This window comes from Genypterus blacodes, unplaced genomic scaffold (assembly GCF_046128005.1).
Source record: "Genypterus blacodes isolate CSIRO-AG114 ecotype Tasmania unplaced genomic scaffold, CSIRO-AGI_Gbla_v1 ptg000029l_1, whole genome shotgun sequence".
NCBI classification, from domain to species: Eukaryota; Metazoa; Chordata; class Actinopteri; order Ophidiiformes; family Ophidiidae; genus Genypterus; species Genypterus blacodes.
Genome location: NW_027466842.1, coordinates 1,974,653 through 1,996,420, shown reverse-complemented (window position 1 = coordinate 1,996,420; position 21,768 = coordinate 1,974,653). Strand labels below are relative to the sequence as shown.

Sequence of the window (21,768 nt, the reverse complement as noted above, 5' to 3'; positions counted from 1 at the left end):
TCTCTATATTTTCCTTCAGGTGCCTGAGTTTTCCTTCCCAAGCTTGACATTATCACCCAAGAGGCCAGTTTGGAACTCATCAACCAACAGACGCCACACACGGAGAGGTCATCCAGACCCATTACCCTGTGCTGAACAGACTGATGAATGTCAGCCGTGGCCAACTGTTTGCCTCCAGAGGGCCGTTTCCTGCCTCATGAGCCTGAGCCTTTGGAATTGCTGGATTGGCTTTTACCATGTGGATGCCATTTGAATAATACTGTGTGGTTGTGCTGTGTAGGTGTCCCTGTGTACTTGAAATCGTGACTGACTCAACCTGTGACTCATATCAGTGCGTCATATATTAGATCATATTGTGCACATCACTAATAGATACTCAACACAACTCAGCCAGATGAAGGTCCCTCAGTGTCACGCTGGGCCTGAAGCCTGATTGAAGCATAGCAACGCTTTTTGTCATGCAGGGATTCTGGGGTCCAACCAGAAACAGGCTTTCAGCACAAACATCAGGAAAAGAAGAAGATAATTGTCTTTATTTTTATTAATGACCCCATGACCCCTGTAGAAGCCAATCACGTGTCCTTACCAGTGATCTATTAGGAGGGATTATTGCCCATATCCCTGTTGGAATGAGTGCATGCTTATAGCCGCGCCACGCCAGCTTTGTCGTGGCTGGTCATTGTCATCGGCCATGACCCGGCTGATGGTGGGCCGGACTCTGGAGCGCATCTGCAAAGGCGTCCTGCTGCTCTGCCTGCTCCACTTCCTCATCGTGATGATCCTGTACTTCGACGTCTACTCGCAGCGTTTTGACCTCTTCAGCCGCTTCAATAACGGCCGCAACGGGTCCAGGAATAATGGCAGCGGTGCGGGAAGCGGACATCATTATTACTATTACAACCTTTCCAGGCCCAACTCCACATTAGCCAGCTACCTGGCCACAGGAGACCAGCTGGTGCCAAGTGTGAAGCCCCAGACCAATCACACACCTTCACCCAAGCCGCTGCCGCCGTGCCCCGAAAACCCGCCTGGCCTGGGTGAGTAATAATCTTTATTTGTAGAGTCCTCTGCTCGGTTCACTGAGCTAACTGATATTAAGGATGATTCATAGTGAGCCTAGAATAAACCCTAGCGTGAATCCAAACATGGACCTTCTCCGTCTCATGTGGTGAAATGTGATTGGTACGGAGCACCATGTTACGGTTGTGTGTGTCTGTGTGTGTGAGTGAGTATGCTGAAATGATGGTTTCCAATTTCAGACACACATCCCAGTTTGGATCATAGATGTTGTGCTTCCATTTGTTACAATTTAATCAATTAAACTGTGCTATAAGTTCACATTAAGACAGAGAGCCTGACTGATGTGCTTATGCTCTCCAGTAATAGACATTTTATCATTTCAATAAGATTTAATCACTTTGTATCTTGTTTGTTCACTTTTGCGACGACACTCAGTATATTTACTTGATGTGTTTATTCAGTGAGCTTTGTCCCATTAACATGGCCAGTACATACTGATTAGCCATTAATGCAAACTTGAGGATTTACATTGATTAGTGTTATGAATAGTGGAGATGAAGCCTCGATGTGAGTTCCAAACAAATGAGTTTTTGCCTTGTATTCGGTGAATAAATGCAACTCCAGTCTTATAGCAATTAGTGGGAGAGCAAGTGTAGCTATAATTCTGTTTTTCTGGGTCAGCCAGAAACATAAAATGGATTTAATGTCAACAATTTACAATGTGGTATTTCACCCATATGGACTCAGAGCCAAGCTATTAGTGAAGATTCACACAGTAAAACACACACACACAGACACATACACACATGCACCAACGCACACGGAAGCTGTAACACCATTTCTTTTGTGTGTTCAATTCAGGGAAAAACCAGCAGAGTTGTTGAAATGAATAAGAAATTGAATTAAGGTACTTAGTGCAAATTAAAGGTCAGGTCGCAGACATCTTAGTTATTAGCTGTGGGTTTGTTCAGCTTTTTGTGTTACTTTTTAACTTAAAATGACTCAATTAATGGGGTTGTACGTCTTAAGTATTTAGCAATTTGTAGCTAAATGAATTGTGTGTAAGCATTTATACCATATATTATCAGCCTCACGCAGCCTGCCCGGCATTAAACATGACGAAGAGGTCCGCTTTGGAAAGAGAAATTCACACATTTGCTTTATGTTTTCACAGAAATCCTGTAATGAATCTTGCACAGTCTGAAAAAATCTATACATCATCACCGTGTGCACCCTGGGATTGTTGTTATTTATTCATTTCTAGCCTTGTGTGAATCCCTTCATCAGCAGAAACACTCGCTAATTAGCCTTCAGTGGCATTACCTGCACACACACTCACACACACTGAAAATTGGTCCTGCTTCACACCTGCTTTTGTGCAAATGTTTGTAGGACTCTGGCCTGTGCATGTTCTGGTTCCTATTAAGTAATTCATTTTGACAGTAAGAAGCATTTTTTGTGTATCCCAGCCACTGTATATTCTAGGGAACTCAAAAGGGGGCTTCTGGGTAATATTGAATTGAAAGCAATCTCCCCCAAAGCCGTGGATGGTGAGGGCGAGAGATCACCAGCCGTTTCCCTAAAATCCTCCAGATTTACGCTTTCTTGAAGTCTCATAATAACACCAACAGCTTTGGCCGTATCTGAGAAATAGAATTGTGCATTATATATACTGTAAGCTTAAACCTCTTATTGACAGCTCAGCAATTATTTACTCAGCAGAGTCTGCATATCCTGACCTTTGGAGGAAGGATATCCCCATGAGAGCAGCTACAGTTTCCCACGATGTAACTAACAGGATGAGCCAAAAAGGATCCATATGCAAAATCCGATATGCGTCTTTCATACATATTTTTTTACAACTTTAATCAAACAAGGACGGGTGAAATTGTCCACCAAAGCAAGATCCTAATCATGAATAAATACGCTGCCATGTTGTCTATTTGTCGATGATCTTTGTGAAACTTCCTGTAATCCCCCTGGGAGCAGTGCTGTCACGTCATCACTTTCCTTTCTTACCGACAGGCTTTTCTCCTTTGATAATGAGGTTCGCAAACGCCCTTTGAAATTGGGAGTGCCAGATAAAGCTGTTTGCTTGATTCGTCTGGAGCCGGGGCTTGATGGTTCCATTATTTGGCCTGGAATTGGCTGTCAGTGACTCTGGATTTGGCATTCATACCAGGCACAGGTGTACTCTTGTAGCTTATCTCTCTCTTTCTCTGTGATGGAGTGGCTGCCTACGGGCTGTAATGAGCAGGAAGGCAAAGAGAGACTGAGCGAGTGTGTTTTTCACTCACAGGTGCGTGGGGTGGGGGCGGGGTGGGGGTGGGGTGGGGTGTGAGGTGGCGCAGAGAGTGAGAAAGAGAGAGATCTAATAGACGACGGTATGATTGTTGGAATCAAGTGAGACAGACGAGAAAGGGAGTGGGATGAGTGGAGTGTCAATGTGAGGGACGTAGACATGAGAGCGATGCACTGCAACACAAACACACACACCATAACACGTGAGAGAAAGAGAGAGGGAGAGAGGGAGAGAGAGACAGATACAGAGACAGACAGGCAAACAAGCCCTTGGCTGTCCTACAACACCAGCTGACAGGTGCTGCCTGTATGAGTGGCTAGAATCCACAGTTTATATCCTGTGTGTGTGTGTGTGTGTGTGTGTGTGGGGGGGGGGGGGGGGGGGGGGGGGGGAAGAGAGCTGTCATCTCGGATATGCACATCAACTGATCATCTACAAATGTAATTTAGACTCCCTCAGAAATCCCTTGGAAATTATTGTTTTATTGTTGGAAAATCACTAAAAATTTTCCCTCCTGAGTTAAAATTGCAAAATCCAATAATCCAATAGATTTAAGGAAAGTTTTGTCTTTTTCTCATTATCACGTTTGATCCGTGGGTTTTAGCTGAGCATATTTTCCACGGTTTTTGTGTGAGAAATATTTTTAACTGTTATTTATTCATACTGTTAATCACTAGTTAACACACAAAACACTCGAGGACAAGCACACACTCTCACACACACACACATGCGGTGGAAAATTAAAAGCTATTGTTCAGGCCTTCTTTTAATTTAACATTCTACAAGGTTTCCCCCAATTCAATGTAATTAGCCAGAATTAGCCGTCTTAACACTGTGGATCGTAGCCGCAGAGCAAGATGTGCCTCGACACTTCTTTAGTACTACACAAAATACTACCAGGGTCAAACATTTCTAAGCAGTTAATCCAGTCAAACACCAGGCTGGATGGGAGTGGGAACGCAGCGGCTGTGGGAATGTTCTCCTACACGTCCATCATCAGAAACATACTGGATTTATAGCCGCGGTAAAAGTGAATAAAAGGATTGTTGGGCTTTGGTGGAGGTATGATCTCAGCCTCTGCCAACTCTGACAAGATTCGAATTTGCAAAACTGCAGAAGTTTAATCCATAGTTTATCCGTCCTTCCTTTCCCTCTCGAGCTGCTGTGCTCGTCTGGGTCACGGTGGCTCTGGGCCAAGCGCTCACTGTCAAGCCAGCTGGAAGATGTAATTCCTGCAGTATGACCTGGATCTGCTCCAGGTTTGTCTTCCAGCCGGTCGTGCTCAGACTAACCCTCCCTTCACCCTCTCCCCAAAAGGGAAGTTCCCATCCCGTACACACTCAGTATATGGTAAGGATACACACCCACCTCCAGTGTGATGGAGCAGCAGCTCGAGCGGTGCAGCTGCTCATCCATCACGTGCAGAGAGGCCAGACATCCTGCAGAGATTTCATCTCAGCAGCTTGTATGTGTGATCCTGTTCCTCCTCCGGTCAGTAAATGCACCCACAGCTCGTGACCTGAGGGGATGAGCTTTGATGGGATGGAGCTATGATCCACCACAAAATTCACAAAGGAGCTGCTTCCATCTTCTTTTGTTTCTTTACACAAAATCATAGACAGATAGATCAACTGAAATGTCTTTTTTCTTTCTTCACCCTCCCTCATGTTGAACTGTGAGTGCTTTTAAAGCCTCACTTGAGACCGTGTTGGTTCCTGAGAGGCCCGGCACATTATGTTTGCAGTGCAGCGTGTTGTGTGATCTTCCTTATACAACTTTAATAGAGGTTTTAAATAGTTCTGCTTCGGAACAATGCCTGGTGCACTGGGATGCATCCATGCTCTTTTCTAAAGCTTTTCAAACATCCCTGAATGAGAATTAGACACAAAGAGCGTATTACTGTAATAATCCACATCAGCTATCAGGCACTCAAGTTGTATCAAAAGCTCAGGAGATGAAGAAGAACGTTTTAAATTCAAAGTCAAAAGTTCCTTCATCAAATCAGTGACCAGGTCCAGAAGGTCTGCAGTGGGATCGAGGCTTTAAGCTTCCATGTGTAATTACAGATTTCGCTGGTCGACAGTTTACTTTGCAAAGGTATTTCAGCAATTTCTTGCTCAAATCTGCTTTATTTACCAAATTTGCACTTGAAAAACAACACAAGTGACCTCCACACTGCTGCGGCGGGCAGGAAAAGGACAACAAATGAAACCAGCGCACATGCATCCTAAACTAGGAAACAATGATTACAGAACAACAATACAAAGTGTTGGAGGTTGACCTTTCTCTCTTACATTTTGGTTGCGTTTACCTCAGTGCATCAGTAATAATACTCCTCATGTTCTGCGTACATTCGGCAAACTTCCTCTGGTTTCTGCTTTAATCGCAATCCAGACAAATAAGGAGTATGGAGTGCTTGTAAACGCGGTGAGTGTCTTGCATGAGATCTTTTTTGACAGGAGTCATGGCTGCTGTCAGGGCAAATGAAGGAAATGAGATTGACGATCCAAATGTTATTGCTGTGTCATATTCATGTAGGCAATGTTGTGCCCCTGCATCATAATCTGTCTGTCTGCTTAGTAGCCTCTTACACATACAACCCTCACTTTAATGTAGAAAGTAACATACCCATGATAATAAATCAATAAAGCGTTCAGTACCTGCAATTAACTTTAAAGCTTTCATTGCCCGTCACATTATATTTATCTATATGACATTCTTCAACCCGTACTCTAATTTACGAGCAAAGATAATTCAGGCATGTTGAATAAAATAGCAGCAGCATTTCCTCATCCCCAGTTGTTTTGATTAGGAAATGGAAATTAAATCAGTGTGATGAGAATGGAAAACAGCACATTATGCGCATTCCTTTCAATCAAACCAATAAACAAGGTTGCTTCCCCCCTCAGAAATGCATCGCCACGCACTCCCACACAGCCAGGGCGCTGACGCAGATGTGAAGGTGGAGGGCTCCTGACGAACGTAATGGCAGCCATAATTTCGTTAAAATGGCTCTGCTCCCATCGTGCCATTTATTGCTTATACCACGGGACTCTTGTGTGTGTGTGTGTGTGTGTGTGTGTGTGTGTGCATGTTTGTGTGTGTGAGAGATAGAGAGAACCAGCATAATACAGTTTTTTACTTGCCAATTAATCAACCTATGTCTTGTTTGTCATATCTCATCCCATAATATGAATATTGGATATCCAAAGTAGCTGAATTTCCTTCTATTTTGTTTATTTAGAGGCCAAGATCAATATTCTTTGTCACTGCGATCCGTTCCTTTTGTGAAATACAAGCTGGGTCTCACCTGAGCCAAACGTTAAAAGGACACCGGCCTGGGCTGCTGTGATGTTGGACTGTGTTCCTTTCTCAAATGTCCTGATCCTGTCCGGTCTTTGGCAGAGTTGGACCGGGCATCGCAATCTGATATCAGTCATGGTCATGGGCAAATAGATAGATGCAGAAATGTATAAGAATGCTTGTGCTAAGCAGGCAAAAGAACACAAATGGAATCACATTCAGGCATCACATGATTTTTTCACCATATTTGGAGAATTTGCAAAAAGAGGGTGGGGCCTATCTGCCTCTCCTGAAGTCCCAACCAGATATCTGCTAGTGAAAGATTAAGACTTTTGTGTTTTTCATCTTCTGAATGTCGAAATCAAACTTGTAGGGTCACACACATAAGTAGGCCACAGCAGCATTGTGCGCTCTAGTTATTGGATAAACAGTCCACTGCTTCTGACGGCTTAATATAGTCAACAAACCAGCACAACAGCTGGTGAAACACACACCTTGGTCCTCAGAGTGCATTATTCTGTATCATCCTCTGAGCATATACAATGTTTAGGGCTGCGACATACTAAACCACTGGCACTTTCCATAATCTATGACAAGTAATCCATGAAAAGCCACAGCTGTGTGTGTGTGTGTGTGTGTGTGTGTGTGTGTGTGTCTGTGTGTGTGTGTGTGTGTGTGTGTGTGTGTTTGTTATCAGGCTGTACATGTTTATTTATTTGCATACATGTGCGCATACATTATGTCACTTTATCTAATCTGGTTCGTGTGTTTCTGCGTTGTGTGTTTGCCTAATTAAGGGTGTGTTCATGTGGTTATGTCCTCGCTCGTGTGTCTCTGCGCTCACACCCATTTACTGCATGCTGTGTGTGTGTGTGTGTGTGTGAGTGAGAGTGTGCGCGTGTGTTTCCAGTTTTGAAGTGGTAATAAAATGCCTCCTCTCATCTTGCTTCTCGCGGTTCAGAGTGACTATTAAGATGTGTGCGCTCTAACGAGGGGAAAGCAAGCTCTCCAAATGATAAATGACAAAACACACTGCCTCCACACTGCTGTCATCTGGCAAATCTCTCTCTCTCTCTCTCTCTTTCTCGCTCTCTCTCTCTCTCTCAGATCTCAGTTTGCATCTCTTGCTCACACGTACAGGCACATCTACAGATACAGATCATAGTAAGAAGAGGGGAGATCAGGCTGAGAGAACTGATTTTGGTGTTATTCCAAAGATAAAACAAAGGCACTTTTCAGATTTGCCTACTCACTGTGAAAATCAGAGAGGCCATTGTTTCACATGGAAGCTGCCTTTGTCCCATTTTAAGCCCTGGGGCCTGTTTCAATATTTGCTGCTATTGTGGCCATATTGGGAGTTGAATGAATGAATTGATTTTGTTTTGTTTCCATGTTTCTTTGTTTCCTGTTTGTGTGTTTAACTGCAGCCTTAACCTGCTCATAGGAATCAATAAAACTGACAATGGGGTAAACCTCTGACCTGTTCATACATGGAGTTTAGCCGATTTGGAAGGACACGCATATCTCATTCGCTGTTCTCCCATCAAGTTCTCCTGCAGGCACTTTGCACAAACTCTCATTCATATGCATCTGCCCCTGCAATATTTTGTAATCCGCTCACACACACACACACGCACGCACGCACACCCTCGCACGCACTTTTCTTAACGAACAGGAAGACTGACGACAATGCTGGCCGGGGGGACGAAGGAAATGGGTTCTGAAAGTCAAAACTTGTATTCAGATAAATCACATCGTGTCACCCTGCTGAAATCCCCGCGCTCACCCGCTGTTTGTCAAGCGAGACGGTGAATAAGAGTGGGCGGGCGTTTTGTTGTATTCACTGCGCTGAGAGGTTGGCTTTCAATGTGTCTAAGTAGGTGAATCGTGTGTCTTCAGCGAGGGAATTCCTGCGCCTTGAAACAAGCTTTCATTTACAATGCACTGTACATGAATCCGTCGGCTCACAAAAGCCACTGCCTGCTGCCTGTTTGTGTTTCATGCAGATATAAAGTCTGTCAGTGGCAAAACCGCAATGCACTGCTTATATAACTGTGAAGAGGCCTGCAGGATCCATCAATATTTCTGTCTATGATTCCATGATTGGATGTAAGCCTGAGCCAGCCTGCGAGGCGCTTATGTCATCGCCTGAGAAAGTCTGGAGACTGTTTATCGGAGGAGTCGAGTCGAGTGACGTCAGCCTATGATATGGGTGCGACGGGCCTGTCTGTCTGTCTGTCTGTCTGTCTGTCTGTCTGACATGAAAAGAGATGAATTGGCGGTAGTGTGTCTGTCAGTCTGTCTGCCTGTCTCTCTGCATGTCTGTCTCTGTCTGTCTGATGTGAAACGAGATCAATTAAGTTGGAATGATTGAACTTAAATTGAGTCAGATTCAAGTTGATTATTGAAAAGTAAACAAATTGCGCAATAAGATGTTGCATGCATGTGTCTGTCCGCTATATTATCAATCATTTGTCACGTCACGTTTGCCACGTTTTATTGCGGCTATTTCATTATTCGGACACACACACACACACACACACACACACACACACACACACACACACACACACACACACACACACTGACTCCTTTAATTGGTCATGCCATAATGTTCCTCAACATCCCCATCCTCGGTCACGTCATGCTTGTCTCGTACATAATGCACACATACATCCGGCCCATTATATATAGCTGTGAACCCTCGGCACATGAATAGTTAAGCCATCGTCGTGCCGGGCAACAAATTACCATCACAATTTAATTATGTATGCCAGGGCGCCGTTAGTGAGTGTTTACAGATGAATGGCTGCTGTGGATTAGCATTGGGAGAGATTTGATGTGGATTAGTTAAAAGGATTATTACTAGTTCTGGTGCACCAGGCGTCTACAAATAGGGGGGTTTGGTTATATTTGGAAATGTTAATGTATCACCAGGGAAATTGGTTATTTTTAGAAAATCATTTATGAATTTAAATGTCACAGCGTCCTACTTAGTTTAATTCTGCCGTTTGTGGAATTTCTTTTTGGGCTTGTGCCACACTTTGCATTCTGAGAAGCTCTTTTAAAACAGCAAGACTTTATAGAAGACATGTTAGTGTGTTTGTTTTCAATCATTTCTTAAGTTGAATATACAAGAATCGGCAGAAAACTGACTGAAAAACCTATAAAGGGAGGTAGAGTAGCGCTGGGCGTAGAGAGATGAGTTGATAAATGGTCGGATGATGGGAGAGGGGAGGAGATTTAGAAGTAGAGGGCTCTGGCAGAAGAAGAGGGAGATGAAGATGGGGACAGAAGAAGTGGGAAGTGTTTAGTATTCCAGAGGCAGCAGCGTTGGTGTCTGTGGTGAGGACACATTGACTATGGAATGAATAGATCCATTTACTACAGGCCCCCTCTCTCTCTGTTTCTCTCTCACTCTCTCTCCCACTCTCTCTCCCGCTCTCTCTCTCTCTCGCTCTCTCTCTCTCTCTCCCACCCTCTCTCTCTCTCTCATATTGGATATAAATCAGATTGGAATTTCGTTCCAAATCCCACATCATAAAATGTGACAGTCCTCTCCTTTATGAGAAATGCAGCAGCGATTGTCGCGTCTCCGCCTAAAATGCAACAAGCGCTCTAATCCTTCTTCTTCCTCTTCGTCTCCACCTTTATACAAACATAATACAGCCTCTGCGGACCTTTTTAAATATGCAACGGTTCGTCTTAATAATTGTGGATGTTTGTCTACATCTATTTTGGAATCAATACTCTCAGTGTACATGCGCCATAGATCATCTGCAATGGTATGATATGTAATGATGATCGTTTATGAAGTGATGACAAACATTGGAGTTGCAGTGAATTTAATGGCACATTTTATTATCCTCTTATTCCTCCTTTGAAACAATGCGGTGCCCTTAATGCAAAGTGTTTTCACGTAGTGCATTCCTTGTCTTTGTCGTCCCTTCATCTGCCAGCAGCTCGATGCATTTCGACACACTGACACTCAATTAATTTTTAAAATGCAGTAAACGTTCCTGCTCCACAGTCACTTTCAGTACATCTTTATGGAGATTTTGCCACGGCTCCCCTGGGTGTTTTGGCAGTGTGGAGTACATGATTAGCTAAAGGAGTGTAAGTACATCTGGGTGTGATTCATCAAATCCACTCCCAGTTTGCATGCTGCCGTCTCAGAGCCTAAAGGAAAACATGGAGCGGTTCATCTGATCCGGACGGAATTAGCATCCGGTTAGAAAAGGCACTGCTTTGTTTTTACATCCTGGCACTAAAATCTGTGATGGCATCGGGATTCTGCAGCTTTTATTTACAGGAGTTTGCCTGCGTTAGATTGGCCGTCACTGTTCAATTCAATATAACTTTATTAAAGTGATATTCTGACACATTTGGAAAGATTTGTTGTTGATTTGATTAGATTCCAGACAAATGCGACAAATCATTGCGGTATTTTGCTTTTCAATTTCCAGATGAAGGAAAACAACCCTGACTCTGTTACCATCTCACCTCCCTCGCTTTTTGTGCTTTCGGTTCACAACTGCGACAGAGTGTGTGTGTGTGTGTGCGTGCGCGAGTACACGTGTGTGTGTGTGTGTGTGTGTGTGTGTGTGTGTGTGTGTGTGTGTGTGTGTGTGTGTGTGTGTGTGTGTGTGTGTGTGTGTGTGTGTGTGTGTGTGTGTGTGTGCGCATGAAAGTGTGTTTCAGACAGGCATTCTCAGCAGCAATTACTAGTCCTGAATCCTGCTCCAATTACTTGCGAGGAGTCCATGTTGGCTGTTAGTGAGACATGGCTCTCTTTCTCTCCCCAGACACACACACACACACACACACACACACACTCGCTCACTCACACACACACACATACGCACACACACACACTTACTCACTCAGAGACAGTAGGAAATCAATTCACCGAACAACTGTGGTAGTTCCCTTGAGTTACTGTCGTCCGTTGGTTAGAGAGGTTGTTACTTAAAAGTTTGGTCTCCTGATCATAAAACTTACATGATTTGCCTTTGTTTATTTATTTATTGGCCTCCTCTCCTCTCGGCCACGCTTCTTTGCAGACCTTTTCTGGCTCAGCTCACATTGCAGCAATCTCATTTACCCAGGGTACACTGCACTAGTTCATCATGGAGACATGAAGCCACAATTCAACCTGTTCGTTCTTGATTGCAGCTGTATTCTCATTACTTCAGTATCATCGCCTGTCACCAGCGTACAAACTATCTTTTGTTGTGTCTCTGATTGGAGCAACATGTTGATTTTTTTTTCCAACTGTCGTGTAAACGCTGTAGTTAGATTGGAATCTGCATAAATTGAAGTTGGTGTGTTTCATTCAGCAGATCCAGATTATCCAGAGTGCAAATTGATTTATTCAAGCATGTAAACAATCTATTGTCTTAAACTGGCTGAGCAACAATTCCTATTATTCCTGTTAATTGCATCTTTGAGCCCATGTTCTGCGTGTTTGCCTTAATCACAGTACAGACAAACATAGTGTCACAATATAGCAGCTAAAGCACACGGAGGCTCTGGTGCTAAAAACTACTTTATCTGGGACAAATATGAATAAAGCTGATTCTCATATGTAAATTCCAGTTTCGCTTTCATCCCAAAAGATCTGCGTGTCACTGTTCCCCATATAAATGATCAATCGCTATCAGGTGTAATAATGTTCCTGTCACTTCATAAGGTAAACCTTGATGTCATTGACATATCGATGTATTGTGACAAAAGTTGATGTCTTCTCTCATCTGATCTCGTGGCAGACGGATGGGAACTGCCTTTGCCCTTCATGTTAGAAGTTTTGAAAGGCGAGCTGCTTTGGAGTACGTTTCATTGCGGTGACATCATCTGATCAGGCGTTGTATGAACGTGTCACCGTGAATTAGGGCCTCCTGTAACCAACCGCCGATCACCCAGATCGAGTCGGAGGTAAGATTAATTAGTTTAGTGTCCTAAAATCCTCATATCCTGCTGCAGTCGTGTGAGACGGCCGCTTCAATTCCCTCTCAACTCTTCTTGCGTTTGACATGCTGCTGCTTTGCATACAGATTACCTCGGCGGCACCTTGCCCTTTGAAATGTCAGTTGTTGCAAGTGTAGTGCGGCGTTGTCATCATCGTCATCATCTTAAAGTCTGCTGTCAGCTGTCAGATGCGAGTTAACGTCCTGACTGCCTTCTGTACCCCCCTGATGGCAACGTTCACTTTCCCTCCCACTGTGCCTCACGACTGAAGATTTCGAAAAAAATTAATTTATTACAAGCACACGTGTTCCCAGCAGCTAATCGGCCTCGGTTTGCCCGTGACACGTGGAGCATTATTTAATATGAAAATTAGCTCGTATCATGTTTGACAGCCGGGGCTTGTTGTTGTGGTTAAGGATGCAGGTCTGGTCAGCTCGGCTTTAATTTGATCGGAAGTGACGAAGCGTAAAAATGTGCAATTTGGAAACGCTCCTAAATCCTTAGATGACACCGGTTACAGCAATTTGACATTTTTAAGTATATCAAATCTCTATCAATGCAATTCTGTTTGCGTGGTGAAGAACCCCTAACCAAGATGAAGAAGCTGAGGGAACTTCTGTGTTGCTGTATCGTCTTTGACTCTCCCTGAAGGACACACACGTGCACACAAATGCAGTAAAAGCTGCACTTTTACAGCTTGATTCTGTCTAGAAATGTGTAAAATTATGCATCTGGGTCTTGTGCAGATTCATATTTGTGTGTGAGCAGTGGCTGGTGGCCACATGCATACAGCCGACAGCATCAATAACATTTGCTGCTCTCGTCTGTCCTTAACTATGTATACAGTGTATTTACATGCATAATTTAAGACGGCTGCCAGCGGAGGTCTGTGGTCTCTGTGATTCTCTGATACAATCCCGGATGCTGCACCCGTTGCCAGGATTAAGAATCCTCCTCGTGTTACCTGGAGAATCAGGAAGGATGATGTGGCTCCTGTGATGTGGTTCCTGATTAGCGCCCTGGCTCTGAATAAACAGAAGTTGCACTGAGCATCAGGTAAACTCGGCACATTGTAAGGATTTGTCGGCGCCCTCCAGGCTCCCTGCAAGGCCCCAAGCTTTTGATAATCCCTTTTAAATTCAGATCAGTGAGCTGAAGCTGTGTATGTGTGTGTCAGTAGAAGAAAGTGGTTGAGGAGAGAGTGTATGCACAATAATTCAGTGGATTAAGGTTATGCTTATATGTGTTTTTTTTAATATCCTATCCAATATGAATATGTGATTGATTTGTCACAGTCACAAATCAAAAGTAATCAGTAATATCAATTAATTAATTTAAAAAGACCTTAGAAATTGTTGATCCAGTTTAGTGTGATGGATTTATAAGTCATTTCTAGAAACTTCTCTCAAACACAACTCTTTCTGCCTCTTTCCATTTTATCCACTTCAAACATTCAATAATTGTCGGCGTTTTCCAAGTGCCAGCTGCTGTAAAACAACATTTAGGTAAACACTTCGCTTCCTATTACCTGCATTGGAATCCGAGTAGATTTAAACAGACGCGTACAGTAATACGCAGGCGGCTGTTCTGAGCTTTGTGCCGCTCTTATTGCCAGAACTTGTTAATTTCATCCACAGTTCACAGAGTGTTGAGCTAACCGTATGTAAAGAGCTCAGTAAAACGCATCCATCACTTAGCCCGGCTGCCTCATAAATCACACGTTTCCCTCAAGTGCCACGATGAAGATTTGTTTGTTCTTCGCTGACCTTTATTCAGATGCTGTTTGTCCTTTTCACAGCGTGTTGGAGCCTGTAAAGTTTTCCTTATTTTTACCTCAGGGTGTTGAAGGATATATGTGGTGTTCTCTCATTTTCCTCAGTTGGACCAAGTCATTGTATAGCAAGTCACTAGTAAGATAGGAGAGTCACAAGTAGAGCCACAAGTTCATAATGCCCCTTTATAACGGATTCAACTCTCACTAGGACATCTTTCCAAGTCACGTTGTCAATGTTAAGTCTCGTATTTGGTCACTATGAGTCTGAAAAGTCTCAAATTCACCCAGTCAACCAAATTTAAAGTACCTTCAGTGTCTAACATTGGAGTTTTTGTCATTCGTGAAGCCTATGCAAAGAGTGGAAAACGAGTCTTCTAGGGAAAGTGTTCATGCAGCAGGATTAAACTGGCTGACGGAGACGTTCTCCCATTATCCTGCATACACTTGGCAGCGGTTTAAACGACGCCATATTTTCCAACTGTTGTCTTAGTGTTAAATGGTTTTCACATATGGCCAGGTCTGCATTGTTCTGCAGTGTGGGCAGGCAACAGAAGCTTAAGCGGTGATTTGTCACCTCATCCTATGTCTCTCATTGTGCTGTATATCTCTATTCATGACAGCGGCGCCGGCACATTCAGTCGGGCATGGAGCTTCGCACATTACTCACTTGGTAAGACCTGACAAATGACGTATTCAACGCACTCTTTCTTGATTTTGTGTCCCGAGTGTAGAGTCTACCAGCAAACCTCAGCACACGTCTTGTCATCCTTGAGAAAAGATATCGAATAACGTTAAAGGAAGGACGCCAAAGCTGGTCTCTTCTTCATCTCCTCTCTCCTGAAAGATGAGCCGGTGTGGTTGATGATTACTGCGCTACCTGTAATTAGGTCACCACTTTGAACTGTGAATTCTGCTCTCTCTCTCTCTTCTTTCATGCTCACACATAACACATATATACTGCTACATATAAACGCACAGCAGCGGATCGGGTACACGCCGTGTGGGAGAACAAGAAAAAAAAAGACCCTTGCAGGAAATCTGCCGGAACGATCCGTCTTTCAGAAAAGGAGGCAGGATTCCGGATTCAAGATATATAGATTGTGGTTATTTAATTTGTTTCTTCGGGAACAAAATTAGGCCAGCTCGCTTAATATTGATGTTGTTTTGCTGTAAGGCCCAAACTGCAAGGACTGTTAGTTTTGAGTATCTCCATTCGCGGTCCAGGCATTTGGGTTTGGGGACTTGTACACAACGGTGCCAAAACCTTCTGTTTTGGACCCGAGCCTTTATTTCCCCTGCGCCAATTAGGCACAGATACTGGATCAGCCTTGCAGCATTTGGAATGGGACGCGGCCATCTGTGTGTGCAGCAGCGTTGTTTCAGTGCCACGGTTCTTCTCTTCCTTCTTGCAGATTGAATGCTGTCCCGCCGCGTTGTTGTTGTTGTCGCGTTGAATCTCCCGCCAAACCGGCGTTTCAATCATAGCCACCTGCGAAATGCCGCTCCAGTCAATCACAGGAGAGAATTCCAATTTCGGAAAGGGAAGAAAAGGAAGTATAGAAGGCAGATAGGAAAACAAGAAAGGGAAGCAAAGAAGGGAAAATGAAATGTGGTTTCTTTGCAACTGCAATCTACGCTCAGTAGGTAATGAGGTTTTGTCAAGTGGACAACTTGACATCAGAGGAGGAAACAGACTTGCCTCTGGTCACTATGGCAACCGACAAAGCTTTAATAATGATGGTTGTGTGTGTGTGTGTGTTTGCTGATTGCCAATATCAACAAGAAATCATTCCTCCTACTTTACGAAAGAAACTCCTGCTCACTTCTCAGATCTCTCCTGCAAGTCAGGGCACACACACACACACACACACACACATTGATTATACTTGCACAGATGGGTGGATTTGACCACAAGTGCTGCACGTCAACCTGTATGTATTTATTTTGCCGCCATGCTCCATAGAGTTTGAAAGTTACTGGGATGCTTTGTCATTTCCTTCACTAGTGACGCACTCTTTTAATATCACACTTTCAGATAAAAAATGAGATGAGGCTTTGTGAGATAAGACGAATTAACGGATTCCTCAAAAGGCGTCGCACTTCTATTCATTCCTCGGCGTACAGATGAAGCCTCGCTCGCCGTAAATCTTCCCGCTCGGCTCCTCAGCACGTTGACACCCTGTGATTATACGAGGATGAGTATCTGCCATGTTAATTACCGATCTTGGCTGTACACAAAATCATTAGCCTCTGGAAATTGACGACGTAGTGGAAAACACAGACTGCTGAGGAGGAGGACAAGGAGGAGGAGGATGTGTGTGCAGGCTAGAGGCTTTTCCACACTTTCTTGGACTTGTTCAGCGGTTCTATGGGTCCAGCAGATGCTCAACTTTTAGCTTCAGATTTGCATTATTCATTTATCCATTACACCCATGTAACCAAAACGGCTGGCAAAAAATAGAGAGCCTTCCTTTTTTTCTGTTAATTGAATGGTTTTAATATTGTAATAAATCTTCACTGAAACCTGCACACACACTGAGCGAGAGAGCGAAAGAGAGAGAGCAAAAGGAAAACAAGAGTTAAAGTAGTTTCAACGCCGTTAATAGCTCTCTTTCTCAATAGCATCTTGAGGCTAAAATTACCATTAAAGTCAGTTTTGGGAGGCGTCTTAATCTGAAGGCGTGTTTCCGAGAAGCCTGGAAAATAATCGTAGCTATGATTGCAGATTAATAAACGCTCCCCTGGTGGAGTTTAAGCTTAAGAACGCTCACTCGCTGCTTAATCTGTGTTTAATGGAAACGTCTGACTCGAACAAACTCTCCAAAGTCCCCTGAAACATTGTGTGTATTGGTATTGAGACAGTTGCTATTAAGAAACTTATAGAAATCACATATAACCTCTTAAATCAAACATGATTGGGCGTTTTGGCCCCGCACATCATGTGATCCACGCAGACGGATCACAAAATCTGTCACTTCTGCCAGCATCTTTGGCAGAACGGGAGTGCAGTTGGAGGCAGATATGATGTGTTGTGTCTCCTGTGTTGTAGTTGTTCAAATGTTGAGTCAATAAACCATGATGGCCATCGGAACAAAAAGATTTAAATTTGGAGAGAAATGACTGGAGAATGATTGAATCCAGTGGTAACACACCGGGACACAGAAGTCGCTGGGATGTTGTGCTACTTTTGTCCTTGATTTCATCCCAAAAGCTATTTTATAAAGGAGAATTCTAACTTAATAGGTTGAAATTATCTTCTAGCTTGGCTCATCTCTATAATTAGATCATTTTTATTTGATTGCATTATTTGATTTTGATTTATTTATTTATTTAGTTGTAACGTCCTCTCATCACAGTTTGCTTTTACTACAAATACAGATTTCAAGATTTCTCTCTTTCCCCACTCCTGGTAGTCAGAGGTGATGTGATTGGTATCTGTTTGTGCAATTTCCCTCTGGATAAACAGCATTTTATCTATCTTATCTAGGACATTTCAAATGTCAACTGTAGATACTTAAACATGTCCTCTGCTGTCCTAACGTCTTTACAAGTGGAAGGAAATATATTGACATCACGTCTTGCTGTCCATGTGGGGTAGAACTTTGTCTTTGCCTCGACCTTGTATCGATAGCGGAGGTCGTGACCGTGACCCCGGCCAGCCTGCCGATAGATCGCTTTGGATGATAAGCGGCGCCTCAGGGTTGTGAGGTGTGCTGTTGGTTTGTACTTCAGGCTGTCAGAGTGTTAAGAGAGTTTTTCTTGTAATGTGTAAGGAACAGTGTGTGATTTGTTCTGCTTCAGTAGGAAATGAAAAGAAGACTTGGATGGACTTGGATTTGCATCAGGCCAACTCTCTTTTTGTTATCAGGTCCTACAGGATTTCAATTTGATTTTCCTGCGGTTATTTCCTGAGTTTTGTGGCAAATTTTGCTAAGTTTTTTCCGCTAATCCAATTTATTCATGATTTCTTTCCATGTGATTTTACATTTCAATCGACTTTGAATACTATCTGCTTCCTCACACACGATTTCTATCATCCTTGCAATTTTTGTGAAATGTATGCGACAAAATGCAAAATTATGCAGCATTGTGAAAAAATGTGCTTGAATTCCACGATCACCGAATCGCAAAAAGCTGCAGGGACTGAAACACTGAGCCTGTTGAAAGACTCAACTCACTTTTTGTTTTGTTCTGCCCCTCTCTCCATCTGTTCCTGCTTGTTTTACATTTTTTCATCTTTCCTTGTCTTCCCCTGCCTGTCTGCCTGACTGCCTGCCTCATCCATCCATCCATACTTTGCCTTGTGGCTCATCCACTCTGGCGGAGCTTGGTTGATGCTAATGCGACGCTTGTGCTGACATAAACAGTCTGTGTTCCCTGCTCCACTTTGGTCATTTGCTCCTTTGGCTGTAGTTGTATTTCCACCACTGAGGCAAATGTTTCCTCCCTGATTGTCTCCTGGTTTGTTTCCGTTTTCTTCCTCGCAGCACTGCGCTTCCCCCGACTCGCATCTGTATCCACTGCCTTGTCCTGCAAAAAGTGCCTCGGTGGACAAAAGCAAAATGCCTTCAGTCAATTCACTTCAACGTAACTTTCTGAGTGCTGTGATGTCTTCCAGCAGTGATCTGTGTCAGGCTGGCATTTGAATATCATCCACACAACACCTGCATCAGCACATTTACAGCAATGCATCATGTTGGAAACCTTCCCTTTTATCCCGTTTGCGCTCGCACCGCTGCTTTGACACATTTTTAATGTCGCAGGAGATCGCAGGTATCTGCTGAAGAATCTCCCAACGCCAATTTAATGAGCGGAATATGCAGCAGCACCAAAGGGGAATGCTTGTCTTGTATTTTCTTACGCTTTGAATACAGAATATTGCTGAATTTATGATGCATTCAGCACCACCATTGTTTTGCACCGGAATACTGCAGGCATACACCCTAAACAAACAACTGAGTGAATTAAAGCGTAAAAACAATACAAGGGGCAGCGAGAATATAAAGTATAATCAAAATCATGAGGGGACGAGGAAAGAAGAGGAGTAAAATCCCAGATAAACAAACCCTCTTTTCAATGCCGTGTTTGTTCAAACAAGCCAGAATGGAGAGGAGTGAGCAAGCTTGGTTTATCCTCTTCCTCTTCCTCTTCCTCTCCTCTTTTTCTAGCTCGGAAAAGTGTTGCTTGTTGTTTTTAAAAATCGTTTAAAAGTCGATGAGTTTATTCCGCCGACAGAGTCAGAGATCAGCCTGCAGTGTCGCCGGCGCAAATTATAATACGAATGCAGGAAGTTGAGGCGTTGCCCGCCATTCGTCTTAGTGGCATGTTGATGGTGTTTGACAGGGTAATTTCGGGGAGTGACATGGTGTCGCCATTGTGGCTGCAGCACATGTCACTCAGAGGAGGATAAAAGATCAGATTACTTAGAAGGCGGACAATCGGAGCTTTCTCCTCTCCTCTCCTCTCCTCTCCTCCTCTAGTCTCCTCTCCTCTCCAGCCCTGCGTGGCTGAGGATGAAAGAGCATGTTGAACAAAAGAATCCTTCTATCCTTCCTCTCCCCTCCTCCTCCTCCTCCCCAACTCTCTCTCTCCCTCACTCACCCTCTTTCTCTCTCTCTCTCACTCTCTCTCTCTTTCTACTGAACTGAACTTTCTTCCCCTCCGCTGCCTGTCATTGTCCTCTCAGTCCATTATTCCTCCTCCGTGCATTTTTCCTCTCCTTCGCTCTCTTTCCGTGTCCCCTTTTCACCTCCTCCCCGCCGCGTTCCTCTCCTCCCTCTCTTCTTCTTTCGCGTCCTTTTCCAAGCACTCTGTTGAAATCAGATCTGTCACTGTGTCTTTGGGGACAGATTGAGTCAGGTTGCCAGGGGCTTCAACCCAGCAGAAAAGCAAAACTGCGGTTAAATCATTTAGATCAGGACCTATTTGAACCGGCGGCCAAAGTCCAGGCTGTGTGTGTGTGTGTGTGTGTGTGTGTGTGTGTGTGTGTGTGTGTGTGTGTGTGTGTGTGTGTGTGTGTGTGTGTGTGTGTGTGTGTGTGTGTGTGTGTGTGTGTGTGTGTGTGTGTGTGTGTGTGACATCTTGTGACTGTAACTCTTTCAGCATTTAGTTATGAATATGAAAAGTGGATGAAAATATAAAATAACCTCACAGCAGGACAAATAAACCTTCATGTTCACCTGAGAATAGAATGTTTTTGAAGGAAAAAACGCCTATAACTATAATTTATACTGTTTATTTTACTATTACTTCAAAATATTTATCCGCAGAAGTGACCGCCGAATGCTGCGATTGATTGGAATTGAACCATGTACACAGTTTTCTCTCAGATCCTTCTCCTACATTCCCGCTGCTCCCTCCTGTATCCGCATTTATAAGCAGAGTGGAGTTGCATCAGCTTCAGTTGATGCCTCATAGCTCAAAGAACACATTGAATCAGATGAAAGCATGAACCGCGGTCAGCGTTGGTTCAATAATGGATAAATAGCTCATCCGCTCCCATAAGACTTCACATGTCAGACATCATTTTCCAATTATTCCGAATTTATTCACTTCTAGCCGGCCAAAGGGAGAAAATATTTCAAATGTTTGCGTTAGAGGTTGTTTCTTTGCCGGGTGGAGATAACAGTTGTCTCTTCATCTGCCCTCTGGCTCTCTTGTCCTTGTGCGAGTCCATTTGCATTTGCGTCTGCTTGTACTTTCACTATCTGATTTGTCCGTAGAGGAAGTTGTGTCATTACGTTTTGATTCTGTTCGTTGTTTTGTTGAATCTGTGATTGCTGTTATTTGGGATGCATGATGGAGATTTGTCAGGAGGATTATGATATATTATTATTTGGTGGTTCTGTGTGTGTGTGTGTGTGTGTGTGTGTGTGTGTGTGTGTGTAATTGAATTGACTAAGGTGTGTGTTTTGTCAGAGATGAAAGGAATCACATCTTACTGTCTGCTCTCATTCATACTGATGAATATCATTGTCAGCATGGGGTGCCTGTGTGTGTGTGTGGTGTGTGTGTGTGTGTGTGTGTGTGTGTGTGTGTGTGTGTGTGTGTGTGTGTCGTATTGGTTTTTGTATGCAGGTTGGAATCATGTTTTCATTGTTTACCTGCAAGCCACAAAAACAGCTGCTAAAGCAATACATCAACCCTGAAAATTGTGTTTTTTTTCCATCCAGTGCTGGAAAGGTTTTGTCACCTCAGCTGCTCAACAGAAGGTTGTGTGCTCACATCTGAATATGAATGCAAGATCAACAAACAAGACCTCCAGATGTGTTTGGTGTGTTTTTGTACCAGCAGCTGCCGAGCGCCGATGTGATCTGTAGCTGAAAGCATAAATCATTAAGGTGTGCGGGTACACAGCAGCTCCCCTTAGTGAAGATTCACTCCTCATGTAGCTGGTTCCTGA

At 43.6% G+C, this 21,768-nt stretch overlaps 1 protein-coding gene across 1 annotated transcript in view; it reads left to right on the top strand.

The window, feature by feature from the left end:
- Positions 1-691: 691 nt before the first annotated feature.
- b4galt2 (UDP-Gal:betaGlcNAc beta 1,4- galactosyltransferase, polypeptide 2) overlaps positions 692-21,768 on the top strand; it is an 81,918-nt gene continuing 60,841 nt past the window's right edge. The window contains exon 1 of the mRNA XM_076144754.1: positions 692-1,037. Coding sequence (XP_076000869.1) covers positions 692-1,037 — 346 coding nt within the window. The remainder of the gene's footprint in view (positions 1,038-21,768) is intronic.